At 45.0% G+C, this 15,028-nt stretch overlaps 1 protein-coding gene across 1 annotated transcript in view; it reads left to right on the top strand.

Annotated features, from left to right (window-relative positions):
• Positions 1 to 15,028, top strand: part of MGAM2 (maltase-glucoamylase 2 (putative)) — a gene marked incomplete at both ends in the record, with an annotated part of 64,872 nt that overhangs the window by 24,873 nt on the left and 24,971 nt on the right. Inside the window, 13 exon segments of the mRNA XM_081147722.1 lie at positions 1,826 to 1,997; positions 2,552 to 2,668; positions 4,108 to 4,262; positions 4,374 to 4,458; positions 5,344 to 5,400; positions 5,899 to 6,023; positions 6,849 to 6,937; positions 7,701 to 7,750; positions 8,945 to 9,100; positions 10,335 to 10,490; positions 11,757 to 12,026; positions 13,574 to 13,728; positions 14,715 to 14,883. Of these exon segments, the coding sequence (XP_081003848.1) occupies positions 1,826 to 1,997; positions 2,552 to 2,668; positions 4,108 to 4,262; positions 4,374 to 4,458; positions 5,344 to 5,400; positions 5,899 to 6,023; positions 6,849 to 6,937; positions 7,701 to 7,750; positions 8,945 to 9,100; positions 10,335 to 10,490; positions 11,757 to 12,026; positions 13,574 to 13,728; positions 14,715 to 14,883 (1,756 nt within the window).

Below are 15,028 nucleotides of genomic sequence, written 5' to 3'. Positions count from 1 at the left end.
TAAAAATGCTATAAAGCTGTGGTGGGATTGGTTATATGTTCTAATAGCTATGCCAATAATAGTTAATGGTTAAACGTCTAAGTTCCCAGAGAACAGTGGAGATAAATGCAACTTGGCCTTTGGGCATCAGAGTTGGTTAAAAATCAGGTAAGATTTTCATTTAGTTGTATTTGGGCATCAGGAGATTTTAAGTAATAGATCTGATGAATATTTGGCTCAATATTTGCTGGAAGTATAGTTTGGGGACAGAGGTGACTGGTCTACAGAGAGACTGAAATTCACTTTCCTCTAGCCTGAAAGTAGGAAGAAACCAGATCTTCTCAGATTTCAAGACCTGACCATAAGTAGGCCCAACTTGAGGGACACAAAATAGAGAGTTAGGAATTGCTGGGTAAATTTTTCCTCTGAGCTGGAAAAATGATTATCTAATCAGTGTTACCATAATGGGCTGACCCTAAACAAACCCTGAAGTCAGATAACTTCATTCCTGTTTCTCTTTCACTTTATCTAACCTGAATGTGTTTCGTTCATGACTTATGGCCGCAGGGTGCAGTAAACCCGCTAGCCAGTGGTAATAAAGGCAAAGTATTGCCAGCCCATATCACAGGAGAAACGAGGCCAGGAGTTGGAGTGAGTCCTCTGCATTCTACCCTGATTTTTGAGTCATTACATTGTCAGAATGGGGCACTTCATTTTCTTAAACCAGTCTTCTATTTCAGAACTTTTTCCATTATAAGTTGTTTTGCATGTGTAGACTCCCCATAACAACCTCAGGAATATAAAGAGGGAAAGCGTCGGTGGCTGTGATAGTGTCTGTGAGGAACTGCCCAGTGCCTGATGGTACACTCGTCTCAGATCATGTGTTGGAAGGAAAGATAGCAGAGCTTGCCTGCGAAGAGCTAGAAACAATTCTGGCTCAGGTATCACCATCCTATAGTTGTATTATAGTTCAGTTTTAAAACACTAACGGAAGGTGTGAACTGTTTAGGAGAGGAGAGGGCAGGGAGAGGCCTAAGCAAAACAGTGTTCCCAAAAAAGCTAGGAAAACAGCCTACATCTTACTGTCTGTTATCTCACCCCACATCCCCCACATCCTTTCTGAATTCCTTGTCTTTAATTCCTTTGCTTTCCTTTCTATACACTTTTACTTGATATGTAATATTTTATATGTAATACAATGAAAATATTTCATATTTTAGTTGCTTTTAACTTCATTAAGAGTATCATATGCCATCTTGAGATTTACTCACTTCAATTAATATTAGTTTGCATAGATTAAGATTTCCCAGCATTGGGAATTGCTAACAATAAGTTCTGAAGCTTCAGAGGAACCCAGGTGCCCTGCGCCCAGACTGTGTACAAAAATCTCCTCTTAGGCAAAGAGCAGGTACAGGGTTCTGCCCTGAGCTGGTGTTGTGCTAAACAGGATTGCGAATGACCAGCAAGGCATGGAACCAAGGAACACTGGAAACACTTTTTCTAGAGAGAGAAGATGGGGTCAACAAACAATGGTTCCAATGTATTGCTGACCTAAGGGGCCAGAGCACAACCAGACCCAACGTGGAGAAAAAATATTCAGGAGGCAAGAGCCTAGAGAAATTCCTTAGAGGTGCTGGACTATAGAGGTGTGTACTGTCTTACAGGAGGTCTGAAACCTTACCTAGAAGTGAGAAAGAAGCTCTTAAAAATGCTAATTTAGTTTGCTCACCTCCACGATACCCTGATGTTTTTTCTCAGTTTGGAAAGCCCATGGCTGCCTTGGGTATAGGTAAGTCCTTGGCATTCACAGCTCACTTCACATTCAACTGACTATATTCCTTTTCAGGGCCTTGAAGACTATCTTCTCCAAAAAGAGGAACTTCATCTTATCCCGTTCTACTTTCGCTGGATCTGGCAAGTTTTCTGCTCATTGGTTGGGGGACAATGAAGCTGCGTGGGATGATCTTCGATGGTCCATTCCCAGTATCCTTGAGTTCAACCTATTTGGCATCCCCATGGTGAGTTTCACTCTCAACCATGGAGCTTTCACCCTTTGTCTTTTGACATTCTTTCCATTACCAGCCTTTGAGGTGTCTGAAAACCACGAGCACATGTCTCACTGTGATATGTATTGGAAAAATCAATTTTTATGTGTGGTGTGAGCTGCTTTCTGAAGATAGGATGGTAACATTTTATCATTGGGTGGTCACCCGTGGAATCTCTGAAGTTAGGAAGGAGACGCCACAGGTAAAATGTATTAGGATCACAGAAAAATTCCATCAACAGAGCACCCATGAATAGCAGAGAATGGAATTGGGAACTGAATATTGAGGATGAGCCCTTGGTACAACATATGACAGTCAGTCTTCCTCGCATCAATCAGTCCTTGATGGCACACTGGCTTTATTATTCCATTTGGCTGGGCGATTGCCCTGAAAGCCCGGGACGTCCTTAAGCATGGAGCGATGGGAATAGTGATTCTCACTTCCCTTCGGCATCACATAGGTATATGCAGTCAGTGCTTTCTTCTCTCTTGCTGACCACTGTGCTTGTATGTGTGCTTACTGTCCAGGTAGGTGCCAATATCTGTGGCTATACAAATAATGTCACAGAGGAGCTCTGCAGGAGATGGATGCAGCTTGGAGCCTTTTATCCACTATCGAGGAATCACAATGGGCCTGGGTTCAGGGTAAGGTCCCCAAGAGAAGTGATGGAAACTTCTTGGGTTATCTAATATCCTGGTTCTCAACGAGGAGCTGAAGAAAATACTCTAAGTGCAGGGGCAAAATAGATACATTTGGGGTGAGAGACCTAAAAAGCAGGATACCGGGGAAATTCACCAACAAAGGTGCTGCTATCACTTCTGTCATCGCCTTATATACGATGTGACAATTGGTGTCCACTGGTACTTTACTTCAGCTGATTCCAAGGGAACCAGTCCTAGATATGGGGGAGCAGGAAAAAGGATTTCGGGAGGGGCAGGCCAGTGATCTGAATTTTTTTCACCTTGTTACAACAATCTATGTTTCTATGAGTGGTTTGGGAGACCATTCCCCACTACTGCTCGTGACACATCCCACCTTTCTCCTGTTCTAACCAAAATCATGCTTTCGATGGGCAAGTCTGCAGAAATTGGCCCAAAGTCCCTTGTAAGGAGATATTTATGGTGATGGCAGGAGCAAATAGGGTGGAATGCCCTCTCTTTTAATGAAGAAATATGCATCTGTTTTAAATGGAGTGGTTTGGCTCTTAATAGGCTCATTAGAGTAACGTACTGATAATCATTTTAGTTCTAGTCCTTGACTTTGTCCAGCGACATGTCTCTAACCTGGGAAAGATTTGCAGTCAAATCTTCAAAGTATGTTATCCCTGGGCTGTCCTAGCCGTTTGTGATCTAGAGAGAGATGAACTGTTTCTGAATTCTAAGCAGGTGGCTGGGAGCAGGGAGGTGGGTTTTCTCCCTGAGGAGATGGCCGGGAGGACTTAACGCTGGTAAGAGCACTCGGATGGCTCAGGCTCCCAGCCTCCAGTGCCTGTCTTCTCTCCTCTCAACTAGTGCCGATAATGAGAGCCACACATGGACTTTTAAATGCAAATCGAAAAAGTATGAAGAAACAGGAACAATTATTATTTTTTTAAATATGTTTTTATTGATTTCAGAGAGAGGAAGGGAGAGAGAGAGAAACATCAATGATGAGAGTCATTGATTGCCTGCTTCCTGCACGCCCCCTACTGGGGATCGAGCCAGAAACCCGGGCATGACCGGGAATCCAATCGCGATCTTCTGGATCCTAGGTCGATGCTCAACTGCTGAGCCACACCGGCCGGGCTTCCTAGGTTTCTTTATCACCCTGAGGCTGCCGTAGAAAAAAAGGTGGAAGACGTGTGTCACATTTAAATTCTGCCACTTGCTTGTGATTTTACACTGGGAAAGTCGTGCTATTTTTGATATGGTTTTCTCACCTATAAAAAGAGGGAGCAGGTAGGTCCCAGATCCTTTCCATCCTGGAAATGCTTCCACATATTCAAGTTGGAGACCACAGCAACTATCATTCAGGAAGCTCCTTATCAATGGGAACTTTTAAGCTCCGATGGAAATCTTTAGTAATGGCTCACGTTTCCTCCCAGGACCAGGACCCCGCTGCCTTCGGTGAGGACTCCCTGCTGTTGAATTCCTCCAGGCATTACCTGACGGTCCGCTACACCCTGCTGCCCTATCTCTACACCCTCTTTTACCGCGCTCACACCCTGGGGGAGACTGTAGCCAGGCCCCTGGTCCACGAGTGAGTTCCTCTTCCCGTGTTAGTAGTAACAAGGCTCATTAGGACCTTGTTTTCATATAATGAGCTGCTCTCCTATGCTGGAGGCCTCACCCCCCCTTCTCTGTTTTCCAGGTTCTACCAGGACAACGCTACATGGGAGGTGCACGAGCAGTTCCTGTGGGGGCCTGGACTCCTCATCACGCCTGTTTTATACGAAGTATGTTTTTAATCTAAGCGGGGCGGGATATCACACTTGTCCCCATGGCTCTGTCGCTGAATCAGCTGGAGCCTGAGTATCTTTGGCTGCATTTGAATATAAATATGAATATACATGAGAGATTATGAAAGTTTTGGAAATTAGAAAAATAGTAATTCTTGGTCCCACAGCCACTTCAAGCAAAACAATTTTTATTTTGCAAGATTACATTAAAGCCTGTGTCCTTAAGCATATGGACATTTACAGGGGCTTCAAATGCCTCCGGCTGGCCATCTGTGTTTCCCTTTGATTAGAGGGGATGCGCTCTTGGGGTTAAGAGGAAAGAAAAGAAGGGAGAGGAGCGTGGAGGGAGAGAGGAGGGCTGGGCAAGGGGAGGTTGTTACTGTGGAGGCCATGTATGCGGTGTGCTTTGGGGCCACGGTGAGTGGGGAGGGGTGGGATCAGGATTATACTGATCAGTTTGTAAGCATGGAAGGTCCCCAATAAACTCATGTCAAAGGCCCCGGGAGCTGGTGTTTTAGCCACACCATCTCTTGGCAGGCCCCACTAACCAGCGAGTGGTCCTGCTGGAAGGCTCTCCTGGGTTCCTGACTGTTTCAGTTTCCTCCCACTTGTCCGATTACGCAAGTGACTCAATGAATGAACTTTCTCTGCTTCTCTTAGAAAGTTCAGGAGCCTCAAAGCAAAACAAACTTAATTTCTGGTACAGCCCTGTCTTGGGTAAACTGCCCGGCCTTTCTGGGTATCTGTATTTTTATTGGTAGAGTGGCAGGATCCCAACTCTCTCTCGGGATTGTTGGGAGGAGCACATGCAGCCACACAGGGAGGTGTTGTGCAGACTGTAAGGGGCTGTGCTAATGTTGCTCATTACTGTCGTTTCCCCAGGGCGCGGACCGAGTGAAGGCATACATACCAGATGCCACCTGGTACGACTATGAGACAGTAAGTGAGGCAGCCCCCTGGCCCAGAGACCTGCCCCCAGCAGAGAACAGCTCTAAGGCAGCTGCAGTGCTGGGAGCTGGGGTTGGATGATAGTATGAGGTTTAACGTTTAGTTGATTGTGGGTACTTTTCCGTGTGGAAGGCCTTTCCCTAAGTACCATGAAATAATTTGAATAACTGGGGTAGGTTGATGGTAATTTTCATTATGTCAGCCTGGCCACCATGCAGCTGTCAGGACCAGTCATTGGATTTAGGCTGTGATACCCTAGAGAATTAGAGTTCAGCTGTGGAATTATAGCATGGTGTAATACAAAGAAATAAGGTGGCTTGGAGCCTCCGCTTTGCTATCTACTTACTACCTATGTGCCTTGGACAAGTCACTTCCCTTTTAGGGGGTCTCTGTTTTCTCTTATTTGAAATGAGGCAGCTAAACTAGATCTCCAAGATCCCTTCTAGCCTAAATAGCCTATGATCTGATCTGTTTTCCTTTGTTGGTTAGGGAGTAGCCATCCAGTGGAGGAAACAACTGGTGGAGCTGCTACTGCCTCCTGATAGGATCGGACTTCACCTTCGAGGGGGCTACATATTTCCCACCCAACAGCCAAACACAACCACGGAGACCAGGTAATCTCCTGACCCTTCTAAGGTGTGACTGCTCTTGTGCTCCAAGGGGCAGGGCATTATGGGAAAGGCTAATATAGGGACCAAAAGTGGATAAAGCCAAGGGAGACACCTCTAGTCAGTGGTCTCCTTCCTCCCCTTTCAAGGTTGGCTTCAAATTGGCATCTTAGTGTTCTTTTAGGGAGTAAATGTAGCCTCTGTTCCTTTACTTTTCCACAGTCTTTCACTTCTGGATTGAATCAGATTATGAGAACAGTCAAATGAATTACTGAGGAGGATTTCTCTAAGGTCAACAGCTGTCCTCAAGGAGATTGCCTTAGGCATGAGAGAATGCAAGTTAAACAGGAGATCAAAGTCCAGATAGCTTCAAGGTCAAGAGCCAGAAAGTTTGGGTTCAAGCGCCAGTTCCACAACATACCAGATGTGTTACAATAGCAACTTACTCTGTGTTTCTGTTCATCATTTATAAACCAGGGATGATCATAGTTTGACTTTTTAGAGTTTTTATAAGGATTTAATGAAATAACAAGTGATTTAATGTACACAAAACACTTAGAAGAGTTCCTGGCACATGGGAAGCACCTCCTAGTGCTAATTGTTGGCCTTATCCCAAACCCAGTTTCCGCAGGAACCATCTCCTGTGACAATTCTTCTCATGCTTGTTCACTGCTAAGCTTTGTTGTCTACCCACGCCCCGCTTCCAGGTCAGGAGCTACTCAGTTTCTGGGACAGACTCTTAGATGATCTGCCCGTGGGGCATGAAGGGGGCTGGTTTAACGCAGTCCTAGCTCTTCTTCATTCTCTGAAACTGAGGTTACTCTTTTGCAGTCGGAAGAACTCCCTGGGACTCATTGTTGCCTTGGACTATAAGAGAGAAGCAAAGGGAGAGCTGTACTGGGACGATGGTGCATCTGCAGGTAGGCTTCCTATGGCCCCCCACTGCGGTGCTAGGTCAGCCCTTGCAGGCCGCCCAGCGTGGCGCTCACCCCGTTATCACTGATGCTGATTTCTGTAGCTTAGAATTGATTTATTCTGAGGTTTGATTGGCCAAGCACAGTGCAATTAAAATAGACTTCAGATGACCAACTTGTATGTTATTGACTCTACCAAAGCAACAGACATTATTGGGTCTAGTTTAAATATTCCCTCCTCTGGGTATCATGATTCACACCAAATAATACATTTTGCTCATAGATTTGCACAATACTCCTTTGGTTAGTGTTGAGGGGAAGAGTCTAATTAGTGTGTTTTTCCACTGTGGGATTCCCATCTAAGTACCTCCCATAAGCTTATGGTCTGATATTATATAAAACTCCCGCCCCGCACAGAATTAGCATTTATTAATATTTATTGGCTATTCTTTACTGCACTGCACGCAGGGGACATAAGGATGAATAAGTCATGGACATTGCACTTGAACTCCTGGGCAGCAGGATAGATACACTGTGCGTGCGGGTAACTGTAACGTGAGGCAAAGTGCTGTAAAGGCCAGGAAACAGCGCTTCATGCCACGGGTGCGGAGGTGGAGCTGCCACTGTGGGTTGCGGTGGCAGGAAACCTTCGCAGGGATTCGACAAAAACGGGTAGAACGCGGCCAGGCAGAATCAGAGGGCAAAGGTCTGCCCGCCAAGAGGCGCCTCTGCTTCCTACGCAACAGGGACCCCTGGCCTTCTCTTTCAGGGGCAGTAGCTGAAAAGAACTACATTCTGTATGAGTTTTCTGTCACCTCGGTAAGTACTGTTTCTGAGGAACATTCATTGTATGTGCTTTTCTCCCTTCCTCCCTCCCTCCCTCCCTCCCTCCCTCCCTCCCTCCCTCCCTCCCTCCCTCCCTCCCTCCCTCCCTCCTTTCTTTCTTTCTTTCTTTCTTTCTTTCTTTCTTTCTTTCTTTCTTTCTTTCTTTCTTTCTTTCTTTCTTGGAGAAAACATTTTTAATTTTGATGGGCCTAATTTATCTTTTTTTTCTTGCTTTTTGATGTCCCATATAAGAACTCTTTCTAGCCCTGGATCTTGAATATTTTCTCCTAAAAAATTTATAGTTTGACCTTTCTAGTTTGACCTGTGATCTATTTGAGTTACATAATTATATGTGTAATTATATATATAATTTTTATGTTAGATGTGACCTTCAGGGTGAGGTTCAGCTTTTTGCCTGTGTACCTCCAGTTGCCCCAGCACCATCTGTTGAGATGCTATCCTTTCTCCACTACGTTGCTTTTGCACTTTTGCAGAAATCAGTTGGCATATTAGTGGATGCCTAGTCTTTCTAAATATCAAAGTGTTCCCCTTTTTACCTTAGTCTTCAGCTCCACCTTCTTTGTTATAGCTCAACTTTGCCACTTTTGAACTGTGGTTCCCTGAAGAAGTTATCTAATTTCCCCTCTTCTGAAAAATGGAGATCACTAGAGCTTCAACCTCATAGTTTGCTATGAGAATGGAAAGAGATAATACATGTAAAAGGCCCAGTACAGTGCCTGGCACATAGTAAGCATTTATACAATTTAGCTCATATCAGCATTATCGTTAAAATACAAAGAAAAATTACGTGGGCACTATTTTGTGTGTATGTGTAGGTCTATACCTTTGTGTGCCAGCTGGCCCTTGTGTGCTTCTGTCTTTTTGTTTGTTTGTTGGTATCTGTTTTATCTGCTTGAAAATTCTATGAGGTCAGCAACATATTTTCTGAATAATAGAATCAACAAATAACCAGTGAACCAAAGCAAGCATAAAATATTACTAAAGGATTTAGGACTGTTAAGTGTCTGGGTTAACACATTTCCTGGGGACAATCGTCCAACGCCATTGAGAACCTCAGAGATTAAAGGACAGAACAGATCTCAGAAAGAAAGATGTTGAGTGGTGTGTGGGCACAGTTAAAATGTGATATACTTGGTCCCTAAACAGACTTTTTTTTTTCCCCCCCAGAACCGTCTACAAGCAAAGATTACAAATAATAATTATACGGACCCTGACAACCTCATGTTTACAGATATCATTATCTTGGGAATGGACAAGCAACCTGCTAATTTTGTCCTCAATGATGTTGCTATTTCAAATGTTCACTACAGTGCGTCAACGAAGGTGGGCAATCGATCCACCATGCCACCCTGCAGGGCCCTTGCCAGGAGCCCTGGCCTGGCATTCTGACAGCCAGCTCTCCCTTGCTCTATTGAGTTTGGCACGCTGGGAAGCCGACCACACCATAGGGAAGATGCAGAAGGAGAAACGTGCCTGCTAAGCACGGCCCACTGTGCTTGGTTTCAGTGGGACTCAGAAGAAGACAGTCCTTTCAGGGAGACCCTAGGAGAAGGAGCTCTTCTCCGGGCAGATCAAACTAGACAGGCTGACCCCACCTGTGACGTAGTTCAATGCATTGTTGTTCAGACTGTACTATTTGATAACCATTGGCCTGGCTCTGGAGGGTCTTTACACATTTGCCCTCTCCTTTAAGTTAAAGACTCTTTGAGAGACAGCTGATATTTTCCCTTAATGTTTTAAGCAATTTTTGTATCATTATAGAAAATGAGGGTTAACTAAAACACCAGGGCTAATTGGTTTTGCCCTTATTGAACGATTCTCTTACATGATAATCTCAGATAAAAGATTCTGTTAGTTGAGGATTTCAAGTGCTGGGAAATTCAAAATTCCTTAGGGAGGCCCCTTTGCATTTAGACAACACATAGAGCAAAGGTTAGGAGCCTGGGTTCTAGAGTTAGGCCGAAAGGGATTCCGGTCCTGGCTCTGCCCTCCCTTAGCTGTGAGATCTTGGGCAAAGCATTAAACCCCTTGAACTTCAGTTTTCTATCTTGTGCAATGGAGATAGCCATATTTTTGCAGCATAGGATTGCTTTATAGCATTAATAGAGAGAATGCATATAAAGCAGTTATCACAATGCCTGGGCCATATACATGCTCAATAAAACTTAGCTATTGTTATAACTGCCATCATTATTAAGATGTACCAGCATCACTCCCAGAAGGCTATCGTCTAACAATGACAGCCCTTCCTGTGACTGGTACCCCGTGATGATGGAAGCCCTTCCCCCTCAGTATTCCACAGTGACTCCATGAGGTGAGAAAGGCTGGGAATGAGCCAAGTGCATTTTCCTGACAGGCTATGCCAAGGCAAAGTGGGATTAGGTGGAGGCTATCCCATGGCAAAGTGGGATTAGGTGAAGGCTATCCCATGGCAAAGAGGGATTAGATGAAGGGCTAGCTCCCCCAGGCCTGACTTCCCAACCAAAAAGGAAGGGCATTCTCCAGGTGTCTCTACCTCTCCGTGTTTGTCACCGTGGCCTCCTCTTTTTTTCTTCAGGTGGTGAAAATCAATGATCTCAAGGGAGTGAAACTGGGACAAGAATTCTCCATAAAGTGGAGTCTTCCTGTCAATGACCTAGAGAAGTTCAACTGCTACCCTGAGGAGCCCAATCCCTCCGAGGAGAGCTGCAGGCAGCGGGGGTGCCTTTGGGAGGTAAGGGTGAGAAGATTACCACAGTGAGCAGGAGGTTGTAAAAACTGCCCCACGAGGGATTAGGCACCCAGAAAACACTTCCCAAACGTTGCTGGGTTGAACGGGAACCATTCTTCAGGGAGAAACAATACTGCGCCAACGGATGCATTGTTTGGTCAACTCTGAGTGAGAGGTAATCAGTGTTTTCCTTCAACATCCTGAATGAGAAGCTCATTGCTGCCCTGGCTCTCCCTTTCCTCTAACCACCTTATTTTAAACCCCACTTTTACTTGTAACATAGCAACAATGCATTGTGCATTGAGTATTTTAGGTGATTTTTTTTTCCCCATCTGTTAGAGTCCAAGTAGGAAGGTAAGGTATGAGTCTTCCCCTCCATTTGAAAAATAGAGAGATTGAAAGCCAGAGAAAACAAGTGATTTCCTTACTGTCACAATGGGGGCCACTATCCCATGGCAAAGTGGTAGAGCTTTGGGACACGGAGAGTGGAACCCTGCCTTAGGATCCAGTCTCCAGATCAAGATTCCTGCTGACCCTTCACAGCTAACCTGTTACAGGAGGCCTGTGTGTGTGCGTGCGTGTGTTCAATGGATGCATTCACTCATAATGAAGTACCATAAAGTAGGTGACTAAAAACTACAGAAATACAGGGTGTCCTCCCAAAATGTATACACACACTTTGAATAATTACAAAGGCAGTGTTTATTAACATACATTTCATTTGCAAAATTGAGCTATCAGCTACTAAAGTGTGTGTATACATTTTTTGGGACACCCTGTATATTATCTCAGTGTCTTGAGAGCTGAAGTTCAAAACCAAGGTGTTGGCAGAGTTGGTTCCTTTTAAGGGCTGTGAGGAAGGATCTGTTCCATGCCTCTCTCCGAGGTTTTGGTGGTGTCCTGGCAATCTCTGGTGTTCCTTGGCTTATAAAAACATCACCCCTACTTCTGCCTTCATTTTTACACGGTGTTTGTTCCCTGAGTGCTTGTCTGTCTCTGTGTCCAAATTTTCCTATTTAATAAGAACACCAGTTAATAAATGGATGAGGCCCACCCTAATGACCTCATTTAACTAGGTCATCTGCAAAGACCCTATATCCAAATAGGGTGCCAGGTGTTAGGACTTAACACCTTGTGGGGGGAATGTAATTGAACCTATAATCAGGGGCATGTGTCAGAGACTTAGTCTGTGTTAACCAACTTCTTTAGTGATCAGAGCCGCAGAGTGTGGCGTGAGAGGCTGACCGAGAATTCCTCCTCTCATTGCAGGACAGAGCTCCTTCTAGCGTGCCTTCCTGTTTCTATGACACTATCCCTAATTATGCTGCCAATAACATTCAGTATTTGCCCGATGGCATCACCACAGACCTTACCCACCTGGCGGCCCCTGAGTCGGCGCGAGCAGCTGCACCACCGCCGTCACCAGGGCGCGCTCGACCTCCATCCGCAGCAGCCACCGCCTCTGACCGGCTTTCTGAAAAGATCAGATTCCTTAGGGTCAGCGTGATCTACCACACGGAGAGCATGCTGCAGTTCAAGGTAATCCCCGCATTGCAGATCCTGGTCCTCAACACGGAGTTCTTGTGGGTGGAAGTCACTGAAACATCTTTTAGCCCAAATCCCTCATTCTAGAGATAAGATACTGAGACCCAGAGAGGTAAAGGTCAGAAAGTGAGGAGACTAGAGCTGGGTATGGCCTTTGATCCACCAGGGCTGTCCATGTCCTATAGTGATGGAAACTCTAAGTCAGGAAGATCCTCAGTGAATCACTCCTTAGCCCTGAGAACAATGTGTCTGTTGTTAGGTGAACTCACATGAGAGGCATTGACTCACTTCCAACCTTACAGGTATTTCTCTAGCAGCTGATACTTCCACTAACATGTGTCAGAATCACCTTCAAATCTTGTGAAAACTCACATTGCTGGGCCTCGCCCCCAGGGTTTCCGGCCCAAAAATCTGCATTTCTAAGTTCCCAAGTGGTGCTGATGCTGCAAATTAAGGGGCCACACTTTGAGAACCACTACTCTGCTCAAATAGAAATACCGTGTCAGCCACATATGTTTTCTAATAATAGTATTTTTAAAAATGTATTTGGAAAAAATCAGGTGAAATAGACTTTAATGGCATTTTATTTAACCAAGGTGCTCAAATGTTACCATTTCATCATGGAATCCAAAGTGATACTTTAAAATCTTATGATCATACTAAGTCTTCAAACTCTGGTGTGTCTTTTGCGTTTATAGTGAGTCTCCGTTTAGACACTAGCACATTTCAAAGGCTTAATGCCCACACGTGGCTAGTGGATGCCACGTAGGACAGCTCGCGCTAGATGTTGCTTTTCACATTTTAATGTTGGGTGAATTCTCCAGGGATCTTGTGGAAATGAAGATTCTGGTTTAGAAAGTCTGGGGTGGGGCCCGAGATTCTGCATTCTTAACAGTCTGCCAGGTAATATTGCTGCTTTGGCCTGAGAAACAGAATTTTGAGAAGCAAGGCTCTTGACAAAACTTGTCCTAAGTGTAATATGTGGGCTCGTACTATGAGAAAAATGATGATGGCTTGTAATGGCAATACTACCCGACCTTGCAAAGTACTTTGCCCGTCTCTGTTTGCCCACCCAGCCATCCTGTCAGGTAGGTAGAAATGAGTGGGAGGTACAAAGGAGCAATCTTTGGAAAGGAAAAGCTGAGCAACATCTGGAAGCTCAACTAGTAAGAAGATCTCAGAGTTCAGTTCTCTAATTTCTAACATACGTACACGTGCCTGCTCATAGTCTTACGTAGTTGAATGCACATACGTGTTCAGATGCCACTCTCATAAACACACATGCACATATTCTTTCTATGAGATTCTATACCTTTCCATGACAAATTCCTTAGAGGAAGTGCCGTCCCTGGCTTTGAATGGGTATTGCTGAGCCAGTCTTGCAGTTCAGGATCTGTGTTGGCCGCACGGGGTGGGCAGGCCTCACATCTATTTGCTTGGGGATGTTTGATGCCTCCTGATGGGAACTGAATTTTATGAGCTGGCCTGAGGGGTTTGGGTTTGAGATTCCATCAGAAAGTCTCCTTCTCTCTCCTTGTCAGATCTATGATCCCAAGAACAAAAGGTACGAGGTCCCAGTGCCTCTGAACACCCCTAGCTCTCCGGTTGGCTCCCCTGAAAACCGTCTATATGAAGTCAGGATTCAAAACAACCCTTTCGGGATTCAGATTCAACGAAAAAGCTCCGGCACAGTGATGTAAGCATTATTTATTTGCTTTTAATTAGAGTGGTTCTAGATCTAATTACAGTGGTTCGAATTAATGCAAGTGAAATATTAACCTTGGAGACTCCATGTGTGTGTTTCCTTTTTAAACAGAGAGGGTATCTGTTCCCCCTACTTCAATGGGGATTTCATTTCCTATCGGTCACTAGTGCAATGAGAACAATTAATCAATCAAAGGTTTAAAAATACTAAGTGTTGCTTGATTTCAGAAAAACCAATGTTCTATTCATTGTTCTTGTTAAGTAGAACAGAAAACTCTATATGCCTCATTAGAAATAGTAACGGAAGAGTCAAGAGAGAGGGGCAAGTGTTAGCGAGGAGAGAAATGGAGCCTTGTAGTTTTGACTCCTATTGACACTGTAAACTTAAAGCCTTTTCACAGTGTTAAGCATGAAAGGAATTGTCACCTCTCATCCCTGTCCTGCTGCTGCATGGCATGAACTGAAGGTCTGGATTTTACCTGGGGCTGAAGCTCCCTGTCCTAATAGAAACTGTCACCTGCACGTGCACGCGTGGACAGCCTTTGGCTCTCTTTGACTATGTGTCTGACTTACTGCCTGTTGACTTCTTTGGTAAGAAGTCCATCGGCCAATCTGAAAAAGTCGTTGTGAGTTTCACACTTTCCTATTGGAAAATTTGCTTCAAGCTAATTCATTGATTCGAACTGATAGGCCAGGCGATGAGAGCTAGAAATGAACAGAGGAGTGAGGCTCTCAAGGGCCCATCAGTCAGAGAAGGAGTTGCCAGCCTTGCCACCCACGAAATAAAAATGCGAACACAGAACCTTGGTAGGGAGCCATGGCCATGCTTATGACCTGGGTCATGTCACAGCGTTGGGACGCGGATCCAGGTGTGCAGTCACTCAGGAGGCTCCCGAATCAAGTAGGCGTCCTAAATGCATGCCCTGTGTGTTCTGGCCTGCCACCAGCTCAGCTCGAAGGTGTCCCTCTGTGTTGCAGTTGGGACTCTCAGCTCCCCGGCTTCACCTTCAACGACATGTTCCTTTCCATTTCGACGCGCCTCCCCTCTGCGAACATCTATGGCTTTGGGGAAACTGAGCACACAACCTTCAGAAGGAACATGAGCTGGAACACGTGGGGAATGTTTGCTCGAGATGAGCCGCCAGGGGTAAGCGCAGAAGCGTAAGCTTATCGATCCGTTTCTCTCTGTACGAATTTATTTTAATCCATATATGGTACCCTACTCATCCGCTTCAGCTTATGTTGATAAATTCTGCTCTAAAATGAAGCAGGCCACCTGTTATGTAATGTCC

Source organism: Miniopterus schreibersii, assembly GCF_964146895.1.
Source record: "Miniopterus schreibersii genome assembly, chromosome: 9".
NCBI classification, from domain to species: domain Eukaryota; kingdom Metazoa; phylum Chordata; class Mammalia; order Chiroptera; family Miniopteridae; genus Miniopterus; species Miniopterus schreibersii.
Note: the sequence above shows the minus strand (reverse complement) of the source record. Positions and strands in the feature narration are given on the sequence as shown.